This window comes from Astyanax mexicanus, chromosome 12 (assembly GCF_023375975.1).
Source record: "Astyanax mexicanus isolate ESR-SI-001 chromosome 12, AstMex3_surface, whole genome shotgun sequence".
Classification (NCBI taxonomy): domain Eukaryota; kingdom Metazoa; phylum Chordata; class Actinopteri; order Characiformes; family Acestrorhamphidae; genus Astyanax; species Astyanax mexicanus.
In genome coordinates, this window is record NC_064419.1 from 30,882,344 (window position 1) to 30,902,313 (window position 19,970).

The window sequence follows — 19,970 nt, forward strand, 5'->3', positions numbered from 1 at the left end:
AGATGATGAAGTGGAGTAATGAAATGTTGAGATGGTGGAGATATGAGGAGTAATGACACATAGAGGAGATGAATAGTGGGGTGTTGAAGAGATAAAGGTGAAATAATGGGATGTGAGGAAATAAAGGTGGAGTAAAAAGGTGTTATTCATTATACTCTTTAGGTTACTACTGTAGTGGGCGTGGCTACATGCGCCACAAGGGGGTGGGGTAAACATAGAATATAGGTGCCTAAATTAGCCTATAGGTTCAATCTTTATCTATGGTTGCAATGGTGATTTCGCTTCAAAGGGCTCTGTCTAGTCGTGATATTAGTGAAGATGAACTACACGCCAATCCACTTCTAGAAGGATAGGCCCTAACCAGCCAATCCCAGGAACAGTGGGCGTGGCTTGACTGAATACGGGTGTGGGGCGAAATAAGTCCTCTTGTCTGCAGCCAACTTTCCCACGGTAGCGCTCAGTGTGCGGGCGGAGCGCTCGAGCTGAGCTACACGGACTTGACGGCAACCTGCGTGCACACGCACACTGGCACACGCGCGCGCTCGCTCGCGCACGGAGACGCTTGTTGGTTTGCTCGCGAGTTACACTGCACTGTTTTTATTGTTTATTGTTTGCTATGTTTTTCTCTCACTCTCCGCGTGGAGCCATGAAGGGGTTTTGGGAGGGGGGTCGCTCCCTCCCGGCGAGGTGCACGAGCTGAAGTGCGGGAGCGCGCGCACACCGGGATTTTTTTTTTGTTGTTGCTGCTTTCATCGCTGTTTTTTGCGTAACCGGCGCAAAGTTGCGCGTGAAACCAGGGGTTCGGACGGGTGCGCGTACCGTTAAGGGCTGTGGGTTCAGTGCCAGCACGCGCCAACGTGCAAACAACATGCACTTGCTCTGGACTCTGCAGGCGGGTGCTCTCGCTCGTGCCGGGGATGTGCATGACTAACCCAGCGAGCAGCGTGGCGTAGCACCACATCAACAAACCAACAAACAAACAAACAAGCAGAAACAAACAACATTCCGCCGCGTGCAGCCCTATCCCCTGAACCGTGAACAAGTTTTGGAGTTATTTTTGGGCGCGCGCGCACCGGGATACTGTTTTAGCGCTATGCACCGCGGGATGCACGAGCTTGTGCTGCTGCTGCTGTGAGGCTCGAGATCTCCATCACAGGACTAGGCTATTCGGATCCCACTCTCTCGCTCTAAAACCCCCGCGCGCGCCAGTGGTTTGCCGTGGCTGGAGCAAACATGTTGCGCGTGGTGGTGTGCGCGCTGCATTCGCTCGTGCTGTTGCTCGGAGGTAAGTGTGTAAGTGTGTGTGTATGTGAGAGCGTGTGTGCGCGCGTGGGGCTCATTCACTGTTATCTTATCGCCTCTTCTCGCGCTGCTGCGCTGGTGCGTCTCGTGCGTTGGTTTTACGCGTTCTCGTGATGTTGGGTTTGACCACGAACTCTGAAAAAAAAAACTCCCCGGTGTGCTGCCTGCTTCCCACGATACATGAATCCGACTCTCTCTCTTTCTCTATCTCTGTCTCTGTCTAATTCGCTCTTCTTTTTCTTCTTGACAAAATTATTAAAAAGTGAGTGTTTTGTCTCACTTTTTTCTATCTCGTCATCCTCTATTTATCTCTCTTTATGTATCGCTTTATCTCTTTGTACCTCCCTATTCTTTATGCCTCTCTTCTTTTCTCCACCGTTTCTCTCATTCTCTCACCTTTCTGCCTCTTTCTGTCTCTCTTTTTCTTCTTGAGAGGAAGAGATAAAAATGACAAGAGCTTTTTTTTTTCTCTCCCGCTTTTTCTATTTCTCTCCCCTTCTTTTTCTGAATCTCTTATCCCTATCTCTTCCTCTCTTGCCTTTTCTGTTCCTCTTTCTCCTTTTCTATTTCTCTCTTTGTATGTAACGCTCATAGAAACTGAGAAATGCAAAAGAGTAAAAAGTGTGATTTTTTTTCTCTCTTGCTTCGTCTATTGCTCTCTCTCTTTTGTATCTCTTCTCTTTTATCTCTCTCATGCCTTTTCTATTTACATGTCTTGTTTGTGTTTCTCTCTCTCCTTATGTATCCCTTCATTCTCTTTCTCTATGTCTCACCTCTATTTTTATGTATCTCTTGTCTATTTCTCTCTATTATCTCACATTTCTATTTCTATCTCTCTGTATGTATCTCTTCATGTCTCAAGACATCTCTTTATATGTCTTGTTTGTGTTTCTCTCTCTCCTTATGTATCCCTTCATTCTCTTTCTCTATGTCTCACCTCTATTTTTATGTATCTCTTGTCTATTTCTCTCTATTATCTCACATTTCTATTTCTATCTCTCTGTATGTATCTCTTCATGGTCTCTCTCTTTCTAACGTCTTTCAGTTCTCTCTCATTTTCGTTTTCTCTCTTTCTTTATGTATTTCTCTCTCTCATTTTCATTCTCTCTCTTTCTCTTAATGTATCTCTCTCTTTCTGCCTCACTCTCATTTGTCTCTCTCTTGAGAGAGACAGATATAGACAGAAATATAAAAAGCATGAGAGAGAAAGAATTAGATACTCTCTTTCTTTGTGTATCTCTATTTTTAATTCACTCTCCCTATCGTCACTCTTTTCTCTATGTCTCTCTTTCTATTTCTCTTAATTTGGTCTCTTCTTTTGTCAGAGAGAGAGAGGGAGTAAGGCAGAAAAATAAAAAAGCACATCTTTGTGTCTCCCTCTATCCTAGAAATGTCTCTTTATGTTGTCCTTCTTTATGCTCTTATTTGTCTCATTCTTTCTCTGTCTGTCTCTCATATGTCTTATTTTATGTCTTTTTACTTCTGTCTCTTTCTCTCTATTTTTTACTGTCTCTTTCTCTTTGTCTCTCTCTTTCACTCTCTCTATAACATATAGATACACACACCCTCGCTTGCTCTTTCCCTCTCTCTCTAATAGAAAAATGTAACTGTACCATTACTAATAATAAAACCAACACACACCCTGCTGTATTCATTCACCATCCTGTAGTGTACAACACTCAGAGAGCACTGGTTATTCACTGTCCCTCACTCTTTTGTTATAGAGAGAGTCAGAACTTTCTGCATATGTTTGATGCTGATGATGCTGGATGCAGTTCTCAGGAGTGTAATGATACAATACAAAAAAGGGTTAAGCATTAAGTTCACGTTATCAGTTCTCTGATAACATGCTTTCAGCACCAAACTACACTTAAACTAAAGCCCATGACATGGCTATATTAACATAATAATTTTTAAGCTAAAGTTCAAGCAGGTACCAGATGGATGTGACATTTCATTTTTTAAGTTGTTTATACATTTAACACTCCATGATCTACAGTTTCCTGTGTGTACTGGAAATACTGCATAGAAGACATTACCTCCCACAGTGGACAGCACAGCGCAGAGGATGGTAATGGTTATGACTGGCAATGTTTAAAATCATCTGCGAAAACAGAAGAAAGACTTGTTTTTTAGCTTTTAATGAGACATGGTAAAAGTCATGGGACATGATATTATTATATTATTATTGTCCCACGATTTCTCTTCAAAACTAAAAAAAAAACCAGTTTATTTAATTTAGGAGCAATTCATTATATAATTACATTATATGACTACTTTAATATACTTACAACAGATACATTGATTGTGATTACACCATTACTTAAAGACTTAGCTTTACATTCTATAGTGCATTCAGAAGCACAGTACATACAGTATATATGATCATTATGGAACATTTAATAAATAGTTAAATATATAGCCACTGTATGTATATACACATATGTATAGACATATGGCCATATACAGTGTGTGCAGTTGATTATATATCTAGAATGAATTATTAGTATTAAATTAGTGATATTAAACATCTGTGTAAAACATGGAGCATGTTACATATAGGTTATAATTCATTATTTTTGGATGAGATGGGATGATAATCACCCAAAAACATCTGAATTAAATCTTTTTAATACTCTTGGTTTCAGTAGAAACAATGAATAAGCAGGTGTCCCAATATTTTGCCTGCATAATATATTATTTAGGGCTCACCACTACCATTTATATTACATTTATATATTTAAATGTCCTTAAATTAAACTTAGGACAATAATAGAAATCTTAAACCAGAGTATAGTTTAGAAGTTTAAACCTGCAAACTAAAACAACTGATCGAAGTTTTCTGGGTTGATATATGTATCTGGAGTCTGGACAGCACCAGTAATTCCAGTTGTTGTTCTTTTTTATATTCATCTCAATATTTCCCCCCATATATCTCTGCGGTACATTCCAGCAGAGCACATGCGAGTGCGCAGCTGAGATGCTGCATGGCTGGCGCTCAGCCACGGGTCTGGAGAGGAGCCTAAATGGGAAATAAATAATTCAAACGGTGACACTTGCACTTGATTCTTCTCCTGACAGCGACTGGCCTGCAAGCTAAGTTTGGTCAGCAGCACAGCATGTGCATCCCGGCCAGCAATTCATCCTGATGACACCCGTAAACGCATCACAATTCCATTTATTTTGAATACACGTCCACCGAAGAGTGTGCACTCGTAGCAGAGCTGTGAAACAATAAGCTCTGCAAGCAAATCTGATGTCCAGAAAGCAACAGGCCATCGCCCGCGGTGTTGGCTATTGACTTAACGATTGCAGCTGCGAGTTTTTCCAACAAAACCTGCAGTTGTTGTGACATTTTCTCTGGCCAGCCTATAGTGAGGACTGTGTTTGGGCTTTTTCCAGTCTGCAAGTTTCAGATGAACCTGAAACAGGGATGAATAACAATATACTGTTTCATTTGCATCGTTTGTAAATAATACCTTGCGTTTCCATTTTTGTTGTTTTCCACTTTTTGATATTGATATTGATTATAAATATGGCATTTGTTGTTTACATGGTTCCCAAAGTTCATGATAAATTAACCAATACAAAAGTTGAATTAGATAAATTAAATATTTTTGGCATTTTGTGAAGTTCCCAATTTGAGATATGAGATTTTATATTAAAAAAGATATTTGTTCATTAGTTTTACAATAATGGATTTATTTATTTGAGTGGTTTAATAAGAAATACAATAATAAATCAGAAATACACATAATTTGCTATTTTTGATTTGCCAACATTTAATAATGTTTTAGTCATAGTATCTATAAATCACATGTTTCCTAAAATGTATTGCCAAATGACTTAAATAGTGAAATACTTTTACACTGACTTTCAATGAAAGTTAGCTGCCAATATTGGAGATGTGAGGTTTTAGTGTGACTTAATAATGATTTAATAATCATAATTGTGATATTGCTCTGTGTAATAATAATAAGTCTGACATATAAAAAGGAGTCGAGTCATAGTAGTGCCAGCATTCTGACCAATCACAGCTCTAGAAAAACATTTATGGGTGGTTTAATGATTCCAAATAATACAGTAATCCAAAAGCAAAGTAAATATAAAAATCTGCTATTATTGTAACATTATTAATATTATTAAATACTGTTTCAGTCAAAACAGCATCTATGTATTACATCTTTTACTTTAAAAAAATCATGAGGAATGGACCAATAGAAATACTGAAAAATGACTTGGAATATGTTTTTACAATGACTTCCATTCAGAGTTAGGACACTTTTTTCTTCTATTGTAAAGTTTCCATTTCGGAGATGCAAGGTTTTAGCATGACTTGATATTGATTTGTTAATCATTGATATTGTTACACTGTCCTTTGTAATACCAATTAGCCTGCTATGTGTAAAAGTGCCCAATTATAGTTGTGCCAGCATTCTGACCAATCAGAGATCACCTAGATAATTTTTTATGGGTGGTTTGATGACAATTACATGTAATAGTGTTTCACTCATAAATATGTCTATGTTAGACTCGTCAAGTAAACTATATATTAGGACGATATATTATTCCAAAAATAGTTGTAATAAACCATATAATTGTTAGGATATAATAAAGCAAAGGCGACATAACAGCCCATTTATATTAAACGGGCACAAAACCCTTTAATTTTAACTGACTCCACCCTCAGCTCAAATTTGAAAAAGGGTAGAAAATGGGAGGGAAAGTTAGGGAGCGACAGTGGGTGATGTATGGGTTTAGAGGAAGTTGCATATGCAAATAATTTCTGTTGTGATTGGCTTTCTTATAATGTATTTTAAAAGCAGTCCAACCTTAAACAGTCCTTATAATGTCAGTATAATTGGGCGGTGCTAAACTGCAGTCAAATACATGCATGACAAATAAATGTGTTGCATTTTATGACATCACAAAAAAACTCTTTGTAATTGTTTTTGCTACTCTCCTTTTTTTGACTGATATATTCAAATGAGCGTTGTTCTGATTAGCTGCCCTGTATTTTACCTCATTATTTAGCCACTGGGCTAAATATGAAGGAAGGCTGTTGTTTTCCAATGGTTTCTATCTTATAGTATATAGTATATGTTTTTTTTATGTCAGAATTTAAATCAATGTAATCACTAGAGTGAAGTTTTTTTTTATACCTTGAAGCCCTGGTACAGATTGAGGTTATCCTGCAGAAGATGAAAGCATATTTCTCTATTTCTCTCTCTCTCTCTCTCTTGCTAGTTTTTATTCCTCCATACTGAATTTAGTTCAGTGCACTTGTGTTGCATTTGACTCATTTCCAAGTACTCCAAGTACTACTTGCCCACCAGGCAGCATGCCAGAATCTTAAAAAAATGCTTTGGTCCCTATTGCTTCTCCCTGCTGTTAGGTTCCGTGCTGTCATATCTAGAACAGAGGAACCCCCTGTAGCTCCAGAAGTTGCAGATATTGAACATACTTTGATTAACTGGCACACACACTTTTTAACAGCATTCATCATTCATCGGCATACTGAATGTAGTCTTAATCACACTGTTCTTGATAAAGTTAATTGTGCTGATTTTGTAAGTTGTTTTATGTATGTATGTTGTTTATTGTTGGGGTGGGAATCACAGGGCATCTCACTATATGATATTATCACAGTCCACAATAACGATGATATCACGATACTGTGACACAATACATGATGTTATTCATGCTAACACACAACCTCAAGTGTTCTATTGCTTTTATACAACAGTTTTTTTTTAACAAAATGTATCAAGAAAATAAAAGACCCTCAACAAAATTGATAATGAATATGTTTAAATATGGACTGTGCCTTCCGCCAAAAAGTAGTTCCAAGTAAACAAGTGAACTGTGGCAGAACTGTAACTACAAAACGGCAACTAAAAAATCTAAATTGTGAATTAAGGGGGTTAGTAGACGTTATGAGTGTGAAATAACGCTGAAAATGTCCTTTTCTGCTCAGTGGATTCGTCTTTATGTGAATGCTGTGCGTTTGTGAGAATTTCTGCCTGTTTGCTGGGAGTTGTGGGTTAGCTATCCAGCTAGACTGTGGTTAGGTTAGCATAGCTAGCATTAGCTTAGCTTGGCTGGTTACCGTTCCGGCTGTGAGACTTTGGCCGAGGCTAGCCTGTGCTAAGCTAATGCTGCTGCTGCTGGTATAGGTGATGATACTAAAATGCCTTGTGTGTGTATGTACATGCCGTTACTCTGCAACGCATCCGCGTAGTGATACAGACATAGTGTGAGAAGGCCATACTGTTATCACAAATATCAGCACTGTCAGAACACTTCTCAACCAATCAGATTGTGAGGTTGGAACTAATTGTGTATAATACACGATGTAGCCTATCACAGACAATCCTCTACAATTCTTTACAGCATCTATGTTAATGAAGCGTAAAAATGCAACTAAATAAGTAAATACCAGGAATTATTATGGACTTAGTGGTGTCAGTTTTACAGATTTTCCCAACCAAATTAGCGCCATCATGTGGAGTAATGGAGTAGTAACTTAAGTAAGTCGAATTCAGGGGCAAGTCTTAGTGAGTTTAAAACACTAACTTTTCGATAGAAATATCAATATTTGATGCCACAGGTCGATAATGTATCACAAATAAAAGCAATGTAATATTTTGTCACACCCCCAATAAAAAGTAACTGTTTGCTTGCTGTTAGTGTGCTGTTAGCAACTAGCATTTTCCTCTTTGAAAAAAAACTGGACTACCTTAAGTCAACCAAACTGGAGCTAAACACAAATCAGAAGGGAAAGCATGTCATTAGGGTTAGATTACTCAAGAAAGAAGAATCTTCAAAGTGAGTTGTGGCTAGGCTAAAAGCTTGTGTTAGCGTTTAGCCTAGTGCAGATCCCTGTTTTGGTCTTTTTACTTTTTCATCTGAACATAAATTAAGCCTAGTCTTGGACTACACATCATTTTAATGGGAATTTTCCAATAAAGCCTTCAAGACTAGGCTTAATCCTTGTCTAGGAAAATACAAACCCCAATATTGCCTTTTCGTCATTTCCAGAAAAATAATTTTAGTTGCCATATATTTATATACTTAAGGGATATTTTGACTTTTCTCTGCTCTGCAGTCCCACTTACTAGCGGAACAGATTGAATGAATTATATTATAATCTAAGACATAACACAACAAGTAAAGACATTTGTGGTTTGTAAATAATTTTTTTTGTTGTAAAAATACTTCTTTGCTTCTTTTAAATGGTGCTGCGATTGTCAGAAACATGAATTTGTGGGATGAGCAGTAGAACTGAGTATGTGGGTTGCACCTATTAAAAATGACCAAATCTGCTCTGCCATTGCCAAACAGCTTATTTTGCTGTTGCTATTGACGCTTGTATAAAAAAACAAAGAACCTCCTGTGGTTTTACAGAGTTTACTAGCAGTTAATAAAAGATGTTTAGGGTATGTGTTAGGGTGTGTAATGTAAAGGGTGTTTACACTTCACATAATGAAGTGTTTAGCACCGGTTGAATGAAATTCTTACCGGGTGTGAAGACATGCTGCTGTGAGTGTTGTAACATAAGCGTGGGTGAAGGGGTGGATCTTTACTGTGAGGCTGTAAATCATAGGGTGCTGCTTTGTTACTGCTTCTAAGCAGTAAGTTGAGGCAACCAGAGCCGTGGCTTCATCTTGACAGGATTCTTCATCAGTGCAGGTGAGTTCTGGCAACATTCCCCACCATTTAAATGTCCTAATCCATGAAGCTTGTGTAAAAAAAATTAAGGCAGCGGTTTTCATGAAGAATTCAACATGAAGGATTTTTTAGTAAGTTGAACCTGTCAACTTTTATTTGTTGTATTTGTGTTTTTTTAACAGTCTATTTTTTTTTACAACATACACTTTTTCAGTTTTCAGTTTTACTTTTTCTAATTACTTTCCATTCAAAATAAGTTTATTAAGTCTGAGGACGAGTTATATAGCTAGACTTATCTTGTTCCCAAGCTTAATGAGTTATCCCCATTACTTAATTATCTCTTTTTTATCTTGTTATTAATAAGTCATCTCCATGAGCTAATTATCTTGTTCCCATGTCTTACTATGTTGTCCCTGTGACTTAATTAATTAATCTCCACGCTTTAATAACTTGTTTCCACAACTTAATTATCTTGTTTTCAAGCTTAATGAGTTATCCCCATTACTTCATTATCTCTTTCCCATGCCTTAGTAATTGGTCCCCATGACTTAATCATCTTGTTTTTACATCTTAATAAGTGGTCCCCATGATGTAATTATTTTCTTCCCACATTTTCATAAGTCTTCCCTGTGATTTCATTATCTTGTTTCCTCACCCTAATTCGCCATACCCACAACTTAATTATCTTCTTATTAATAAGTCATCTCCATGAGCTAATTATCTTTTTCCCATGTCTTATTAAGTCATGTTGTCCCTATGACTTAATTAATTAATCTCCACGCTTTAATAAGTTGTCTCCTCAACTTAATTATCTTGTTGCCACACCTTATTAAGTCATCCCACAGCTTAATTATCTTGTTGCCACACCTTAATAAGTCATCCTCATGATTTAATTCTTACCCCTTGCTCTAATTAGTCATCCCCACAACCTAATCATTTCGCTCCCACACCTTATTAAGTCGTCTCCATGACTTGATTAGCTCGTTCCAATGCCTACGACTTAAATTACTCATCCCCACCTCTTAATAAGTGGTGCCCACGACTTAATAATCTCGTTCCAAGCCCCTTATAAGTCGTCCCCATGACTAAATTATCTTGTTACCAAGTCTTAATACGTTGTCCCCACAACCTTAATTAATTCCCACGCTTTAAGAAGTCATCTCCACAAATGAATTTTCTTGTTGCCACGGCTTAATAAGTTGTCCCCATGACTTAATTATCTCGCCCCCCTCGCCCTAATTACTCATTACCACAACTTGATTTTTTGTACTTTTCGTAGTTTTGTACTTTTGTGCGAGTGTGTGTGTGTGTGTGTGTGTGTGTGTGTGTGTGAACCCTTGACCCGTCCTTCACGCTCGCCGTACGTCTGTCAGTGTGGCTGATCTCGGCGGGTTTTCTGTGTGTGTGACGAAAGCGTGTCATTTTCTCTCATTTTGGCAAGAAATTGCTAACAACAGGAGACCAGTGTCTGACCAGCAGCGCAAAATGACAGCGATTTTGTGCTGTGAGTGTGTGTGTGTGAGGGGGTGAGAGGGCTAAAGAGAGAGAATTGTGAGTGTGTGTATGTGTGTGCGTCTGTATCAGTGAGGGCCATTTAAAGGCAAGCTTATAGATTTGGGAACACACAGTGCTAAAAGGTTGCATTTTCTACAGTACTGAAAGCACCCGATTCCACAGAGACAGGCTAAATGCAAAGGCCAGACAGCCAACAGCCACAGAAAAGCATTTTACAGCTTTTGTTTTCTGTGTTTGGGAACAGCGGGATCAGATCAAACTTCAATATTCTATTTTAAACTTTTGTGTTATTTTTTTAATCCCCACAGATCACTACTGCATCTCATTTTACGCTAGAAATAAGTCTTTTAGTTTAGTAATGTGCCTTACTGTTTAATGCTTAATTTCATTTAATATATTTATACAGCTCTGGAAAAAATAAGAGACCGCTTAAAAATTATGAGTTTCTTTGATTTTACCAAATTGAAATGATCAAGAGAAAGATGGATGATCATAAGCCATCAAACCAAACTGAACTGCTTGAATTTTTGCACCAGGAGTGGAGGCATAAAATTATCAAAAAGCAGTGTGTAAGACTGGTGGAGGAGAACATGCCAAGATGCATGAAAACTGTGATTAAAAACCAGTGTTATTCCACCAAATCTTGATTGAACTGTTAAAACTTTATAAATATGAACTTTTTCTTTGCATTATTTGAGGTCTTTTTTTTGTTATTTCAGCATTTTTCTAATTTTCTGCAAATAAATGATCTAAATTACAATATTTTTATTTAGAATTTGGGAGAAAGTTTTTCCATAGTTTATAGAATAAAACAACAATCTTTATTTTTCTCACATATAGCAAATTTACTTCAAAGTTTACTACTAATGTATGTACCATGTAAGTTCACTGGAATTTGTATCATTTCAGGGGATTCATTGGACCTGAAGTTGGAGTTGTTCTAAAACTTTTGACTGGTAGTGTACTTAATTAAGAACTATATACATGCTTTGTTATTGTATTGCATTGATTTTTAGTAAATCCAACATTAATTTTGGGAAATTTTCCACATCTCTTAAACAAGAATCCAAAGCATACCACCATATCTGTTAAACATGGTGGTGGGGGTATTCAGAAATCTGCTGGGAGAACAGAGCAGAACAGCTTTACCTGTTTGCTTTCCACAGTGTCTCTTGTTACTGATCTCTTCGAGTCATCTTCTCACAGTAGAAAGATAAATAAATGTCTGTGGAAGATTTTATCCCCAGATCTCCAAAATGCAAGATCAATGAATCTATGAAAGCTGATGAAATTATTGTAATATGGTTCAATTGGCAACCAGGTGGTAGAGTTAATTTCAGGAGTGCTTGTTTCACACCTGGCAACCTGCTGCAGTAGACAGTTGCCTTATTGGCTATTTGGGAACTGACTGCTGCCCAGTTTCTACACTTTCCCCCCCTGTTTTTTTGGCGACAGTGACTGGGAATGAGGCATTAAAAATAAGTGTTAATCTTGGCTGAGATAAATCTCTGGCCTGTTGCCACTCGCTGCCTTGTTACACTGGCTTCTACCCATCATTGACTTCTAACTATCATCGTTGAAAAAGTTCAAATCTGTTCATATAGTGGGAAACTTGCCCGAACCTGCATTATTGCCACTCATGGCATAGCAGTCAAGAACAACACACTCTTATTAGAGTCAAAACAGAATTTACACAGAGCTCCGAGTGGTCCAGTGGACCACTATGCCACTATGATCAGGAGATCGCCGGTTTCGAATCCTGTTCATGTTTCTTGCCATCAGCTGCTGGAGCCCTGAGAGAGCACAATTGGCCTTGCTCTCTCTGGGTGAGTAGATGGCGCTCTCTCTTTTCCCACATAACTCCATAGGGTGATGTCGATCAGCACAAGGCTGCGTCTGTGAGCTGATGTATAGGAACCGAGTCACTGCTCTTTCATCCGAGTGCGCTGTAATGCTACTCGGCTATGCTGCATCAGCATAAGTTCGAAAAGAGGCGGTGGATGCCTTCATATGTGTGGGTTGGGTAATTGGCCATGTTAATTGGGAAGAAAATTGTAAATTGGGAAAAAAAAATAGAAATAAAATTATATTAAAACAAAATTTACACTTATAAACTGCAGTTTGGCATGAAGAGAGGGGCCAGCGGTGCACGATGGGATAGCAAGACACCGGGCTTGAAAACCACCTGGCAAGTTACTGCAGTAGACGTTTGCCTATATTGGCTATTTGGGAATTGACTGCTGCCCAGTTTCTACACTTTCCCCCCTGTTTTTTGGCGACAGTGACTGGAACTGAAGCATTAAAAATAAGTGTTAATCTTGGCTGGGATAAATCTCTGGACTGTCGCCACTTGCTGCCTTGTTACACTGGCTGAGCTTCTAACAATGATCTCTGAAATAATGGTACAGATCCGTTTATCTAAGCCAGAACACTGATGTAGCTTAGGAAGTTCCTCAGTCCAGTTTATTTAAACACCTCTGTGATAATTAGCCCAGCTTTTTTACTTGTGTGGTGAGTCAGTTTGTTGCGAGAGTCAGTGGGAGTGACTCTTTGTAAGGAATTGAAGCAACACACACACACACACACACACACACACACTTTTTCCATGTGCATGATGTCCACAAACGCCAATCCTCTCCGGAGCAAATCACATTACTGTAATGCAGCGTGAGTCATCTTCTCCTCCACCACTCCGTGGTCCCCGTAGTGATCTGTCGACGACTCGGATGAGCGAACTTCTGTATGGAGAAGAGAAGGAAGAAGAAGAGATAAAGTGATTGTAAAAACTGCGTTTTTTCCCCCCGAGAAACGAGACACTGCTCAGATAAAGTGGATCAGGGAGGTTGTTCTGGGGTCTCTTCCGGTTCCGTAAGCATTTGCCCTAGATACACTGTTGACTGCATGCATGGAAGCCCCTTGGGTCAAACTCTTAAAAGTGTAGTACTGTTGTTGTTCTATGCAGTTTTAATCAAATTACCCAATTACATTATTCATTTCAGTGCTACATACTGATTTATTTTTACACCAATCAGCCTTAACATTTAAAACGATTCTATGGAAGTGCATAACATTGATGATATGGTTCCAGTGGCAACTGTAAAATTATTTAACCTAGTGATGTAAAAGTTCTTTATTCAGGGTTTTTACACAATTATTGTGCTTAAAACTATACCAGTCAGCAATAGCACACTTGTATTAAGGTCAGGAACAGCATTTACAGTTATAAACCGCAGTTCAGCATGAAGAGACGGGCCAGCAGTGCATGATGGGATAGGAAGACTCCGTGCCCCTCATCCCTGCGCTCTCTGCACATACAGAAAACAGGCTGAAGCTAGTGGAATATTGTCAACTTATATTATTAAAGTTAATATACTGTATTTCTCGCACTATAAGGGGCACTTGAAACTTTTAATTTTCCCAAAAATTGTCAGTTCGCCTCATAATCCAGTGTGTCTTATGTATGAATTTTAGCAGTCAGGTTAGTGCTGGGCGGTATAGTGGTTTATACGATATACCAGAAGATACTTTTGAACCGGTATGGATTTTTCCCATACCGTCATACCACTAGAGGTGCAGGGGAGCACTGTGCATAAGCACACAGTGTAGATTAGCGCCTCCAAAGAAGACACACAGCTCGCTAGATAAGTTTGCTAGCCAGTTAGCATAACAAGCTAACATACTGGACGTAACGGTAGAATAGATGTAAATACGGACTAGAATAGCGCAATCGATCCACAGCTCAGAGAAAAGTTCCTCTCGTGCCCCAGACGAGCCCGGAAACAGTCATTTATTCAGCACAAGAAATAAAACTCTGAAAATGAGGAAGTAACTATAGCGCTTTCAAATATATTAAAACTGTAGCTTGAAGGATCATTTTAATGCAAAGAAGGGAACTGTGGCTGATTTTTATATTGTAATGCCTCTAATGTCTTCAGAAAAACATTATAAATTGATACCAATCATGTGTCTGACTTGTATAATAGAGCTTTTAAAAATATATATATATATTTTAAATACTTTAACATTGAGTATTTAAGATTCATTTATAGTGTTTATGGAACAAATTAAAAAGGAAGCCGTGTTAAGGTTGTTTGTATATCTTTTTCTAAGGTGTATTTTTTACATTCTTCAACTGTTATCTATAATAAAGTCTGATTTCTTCATATATTGTGTAATTTTGTGGGACAAAGTAAAGCCAATACTAACCAAAGTCTTAATTTAAAGCCTTAGTGTTTTATATTATATGTACTCCTAACAGTAAAGAAAATCATAAACCTATATAAAAGTCCAGTCATACAAAAAAAAAAAAATACCGTGAAATACAGTAAAACCATCAGAATCTTGAAAAATACGGTGATATACATTTTTAGTTATACCGCCCAGCACTAAGTCAGGTTATAAGGAACAGTAAAGCCACTCCTCCAAATTGCAGTGTTATGCAGGAGTTTCAGTTTAGTTCTCCAGCACCAGGACTGAAGTAGCATTAGCATTAGCTGCTAACTGCTATTTCCCGTTCTGAGGGGAGTATTATTGGCCTGTAGCTTGCTCCTAACCCAGCTAGCACTGCTGGAGTAGCATTAGCATTACCCAAAAGTAGACATTCATTGATAGTGCGCCTTATAATATGGTGCTCTCTATAGTGCACATCATTTATTTGCATAATGGGTGTGTGTCCACTCACTTCACTCACTCACCATCAGTGTAGTGTAGTCTTTTCGACAAGGGCTACCTTTGCTTGGGAATTTAGTTAATACATTAAAAAGGCATAAGAGGATTGCCTACATATTTTGTTATAGACTTTATTGCATTAAATAAATCCATTAAATCAATCCATCTCAGAGCTTCATTGCAGTTGTCAGCCAGCGTGAAGTCGTGAAGTTCACAGTAAAGAAAATTGTAACTTGCTCTCATGGCCTACAACACTACTATTAAACATTAAAACATAACTAAATACCCAGAGGAAGGTAGCCCTGGTGGGCAAGACTACACACTGATGGTGAGTTAGTGGTGGGTGACATGCCCATTAAGGAAATATTAAAAAATGTATGCCAGGAACCAATAGAGAAGATGCATGGGTTTATGTCACACCTTAGCCTGTGTCTGTCCTGTGTTTTTCCCTCTATTGGTCGCTTGTGCTCCTGTCATGTGTTCCCAGCCATGTGCTACAGTTGTGTTTTGGTCCCTGTCTCCACCCTAGCCCCGCCCTAGCCCTGCCCAAGCCATCAGTGTTGTCACCTTGTGTCTTGCTTGTAACCCCGCCCCCTCATTACCGGTTCTCACCCTCCTTGTGTATAAATAGCCTTTTGTATGAGTGTTTCTTGTCGAGTCTTTTATATCCTTGCCTTCCGCATGTATTTGTACTTTTTGTTTTGTATTTTGTGTTCCTAAGTATTTGTGTTTCCTCAATCCAGGTCTGTCTTGTGAACTTAGTAAGTGTGCCTCGTTTGTTCATTTTGTATTCTTAGTGTTTTTCTAGTTTTTCAGTTTCTTGTTTTTGTTAAGCATAGTTTTGTTCTTGTGTTTGTTTATCGCTCTAGTTTTGTGTACCTAGTTTTTGCGATACCCGTGTTTGTTTTCAGTTTTATTTTCATTTATCTTATTTATTAAAAGCATTTATATCTGCACTTATGTCCACCCTTCTCATTCGTGACTGTTAATATGGTAGTAAAAGAAACAGAAACTAAAATATATTTAAATATATCATTTGACCTGAACTTGACTTGCTTAAATAATACAAACAAATCAATGAAATCTGATGGAATTATACTCTTTTCAAACTTTTGATGAACACTATCAGCTTGTAGAGTAGATTTAATTGTGTTTGTATGAAGGACCTGATTAACAAGCTGCGTGTTACAAAGAGTGTAGATGTCCACTGACCTGTGCTAATTTAAAAGCCAGGGAAGACAGTAATTGCAGACAATTAAGGTCACTCAGTGCATCAAGCATCGGAAAAGCCCTTATTCAGTCCATTTAAAACCAATGTTGCTTGATAGCCATTAGTATGAAGGTCATGTGTTTAGTAAAGTGAAAAATCGTGGTCATCTGTGTTCTATCTCTTAAAAGAGCATCTTTATATAAGATTCTACTGCAGCCTTAGATTCTAATACATCTCTTAGATTCAGGGTCCTAGGAGAAACAGGTAATTAGTAGTATAGAACATTTGCCTTATGTTCTTACCAGCTTATTAATAAAGATTCATCATTTGAATGGTCCTTTATGGAACTGAAAGATGTAGTTCTACAGTAACGGGTGAACAGAACCCTTTGGCTATGTTCACACAGCTTGTGAAAGCCGCCCAGATCAGATTTTGTGAAGCATTTAGGTGGCTCTTCTATGGAGTGCTGTTAACTTGTGGTTTCTGAGGCTGGTTAGTCTGATGAACTTATCCCGGGGCTGTGCTGATGAGAGCCAGTTTCATCATCACGTTTTTGATGGTCTTTGCGACTGCGCTTGAGGATACTTTCTTGAAGTTGAAATATTTCGGATTGACTGACCTTCATTTCTTATTATACAGATCTGGAAAAAATTAAGAGACCATTTCTGATTCACCGTTTCTGAATCAGTTTCTCTAATTTTGCTATTTATAGATATATTTTGAGTAAACTGAACATTGTTGTTTTATTCTATAAAATACAGACAACATTTCTCCCAAATTCCAAATAAAAAAATGTCATTTAGAGCATTTATTTGCAGAAAATAAGAAATGGCTGAAATAACAAAAAAAGATGCAGAGCTTTGAGAACTCAAATAATGCAAAGAGAACAAGTTTATATTCATAACGTTCTAGGAGTTCAGAAATCAATATTAGTTAGAATAACCCTGGTTTATAATCACAGTTTTCATGCATCTTGGCATGTTCTCCTGCACCAGTCTTACACACTGCTTTTGGATAACTTTATGCCACTCCTGGTGCACAAATTCAAGCAGTTCAGCTTGGTTTCTTGGTTGTGATCATCCATCTTCCTCTTGATTATATTCCAGAGGTTTTCAATTTGGTAAAATCAACGAAACTCATAATTTTTAAGTGGTTGCTTGTTTTTTTTCAAAGCTGTATAGTGTATTTTTCAGTACATAGTTGAGTAGTTCTTGCCATAATACTAAACTCTCATTTAGACAAAGTGGGGTTATAATATAAATAATAACATCTAACAGCTTATAAATACAATCTCTACCTTGTGTCCATGTGTCCATGACAAGTCTTTTCAGCCCTCCAACATCTCGTCATTCCAAGTTCTCTCTTTTCTCATCAGTCTCTTCCCAGTTATCATATGCTGATGCCATGGTCCAAACTAGCATATATGACATTTATGACAGCTGTATGATGAACTGATCATTGTCTGCCATTATAAGAGAATGTACATTTTTGATTGTATTTTTGATTGTTTTTCATTCATTTTCATTTGGAATATCAATGTGATTTAGATTAAACTCTCCATATAAAGTAGATACATGGACTTCAAGTGACAGCTTTATTCAGAATAAGAAATGATAAAATACACTCATATATCCATAGTTTCATCTGTTTCTTTAATTTGCCTCATTATAACTTGGTCGACCTTGACGAGTTAAATTATCTTGTGTTATATATTATTTTCAAAGTTGATTTGTAGTTTTTTTCACTACCTGTCATCTTACTTCTCTCACCAGCTCCATTAAATGCGGCCCATCTCTGTAGATGCCCATTAAACGATCCGTAATTGGCTGCACTCCGGAGCCGAAACACTTTCGTATCACGCAGCGGCCTGAGCGAATAGCCTGCTCTTCCCCGCGGAGATCCCCGTCTTCACCGGCACATCAACTAAACATTTATGCATCACGTAATGAAGTGACAGACTGTCTTTTTTTTAAATGGTAAATTAGAAATGAATGTCATTAGAGATCAAAGTCACGCTTATCAGCGTCGCGAGGCATGAATATGCAGTCAGTACACTCAGGCTGGCTTTTACAGCAAAATTACATATAAACTCATCAGTGCAGACTACTTAGTCAGCGTGCATTCATTAACTGGCTGTGTTTGAGGACGCACAGATCAAAAATAACTAATGATGAAGCTAAATGACCAATCAAAGCTGGTGTTTCTGCTCTTAGTGTTTATCTTAGCATGACATTGAAACCAGACATGAACATGGTATTTCTAGAGCAGCCACTCAAAGTAAACAATGAGCTAAAGTTTACAATTACAATTGGAGATTTCCTCAGTTAACTTACCTACCCTGTCTTATTAGAAACATTATTTTGGTCTTTGTCACTCATTGGCCACTTTACTAGAAACACCTACATTCTGTAAATTTTATTAGAAACACCCCCACTTTGTACTTCCTCTCACTGGCCACTTTACTAGAAGTACCCACATTCTGGCCACTTTATTAGAAACAGACACTAACCCTCTTACTTCCACCTACTGGCCAGTTTATCAGAAACACCTACATTTTGATCTCTTTATTAGAAGCACATAGTCCTCTTCTTTCACTTACTGGCCCCATTATTAGAACCCCCTCCCCACTCTTTGTACTTCCACTCACTGGCCACTTTATTAGAAACACCTACATTTTGATCTCTTTATTAGAATCACATATCCCTCTACTTCCACCCACTGGCCACTTTATTAGAAACACCTACCTTGTGATTCCACTTATTGTCCACTTTACTAGAAACACCTACCTTGTGCTTCCACTTATTGGCCACTTTATAAGACACACCTACCTTGTGCTTCCACTCACTGGCCACTTTATTAGAAACACCAACCTTGTGCTTCCACTCACTGGCCACTTTATTAGAAACACCTACTTCTATTTACACCTGCTGACTTTATTAGAAACACCCCCACTTTGTACTTCCTTTCAGAGGACAAATTATTAGAAACACCTACTGTGTGCTTCCATTCATTGGCCACTTTATTGGAAACACATACCTTGTGCTTCCACTCACTGGCCAGTTTATTAGAAACACCTAAAGTTTGGTCACTTTATTAAAAACACCCCCCGTTGTACATCCTCTCACTGGCCAGTTTATTGGAAACACCTACCTTGTGCTTTTATTCACCGGCCACTTTATCAGAAACACTTGACATTTACTTCCAATCAATGGCCACTTTTTTGAAATACCTACCTTGTGCTTCCACTCAGTGGACACATTATTAGAAACACCTACCTTCTGCTTCCACTCAGTGGACACATTATTAGAAACATCCCCACTTTGTACTTCCTCTCATTGGCCACTTTATTAGAAACACCAAACTTGTACTTCCAGTCACTGGCCACTTTATTAAAAAACACCTACCTTGTGCTTCCAGTCACTGGTAACTTTATCAGAAACCCGTATATGAGGATCGGATTATGTGAGTCAGGTTTGGGCTGCAGTAGTGGATCGGCTGCGTCCTCATATAAACTCTGCTGGTGTCTCCCTTGCTAAGGCACATCTTCTCCTCAGCGGGAGAACACAAACCTGCTGTTGCTTTGTTTTTTTAATGAGGGCTAAAG

The 19,970-nt window shown here is 38.1% G+C and overlaps 1 protein-coding gene across 1 annotated transcript in view; it reads left to right on the top strand.

Moving 5' to 3' along the window:
* Window positions 1-446: 446 nt before the first annotated feature.
* si:dkeyp-14d3.1 (transmembrane protein 132C) overlaps window positions 447-19,970 on the top strand; it is a 486,063-nt gene continuing 466,539 nt past the window's right edge. The window contains exon 1 of the mRNA XM_022670492.2: window positions 447-1,285. Coding sequence (XP_022526213.2) covers window positions 1,234-1,285 — 52 coding nt within the window. The 5' untranslated portion in view covers window positions 447-1,233. The remainder of the gene's footprint in view (window positions 1,286-19,970) is intronic.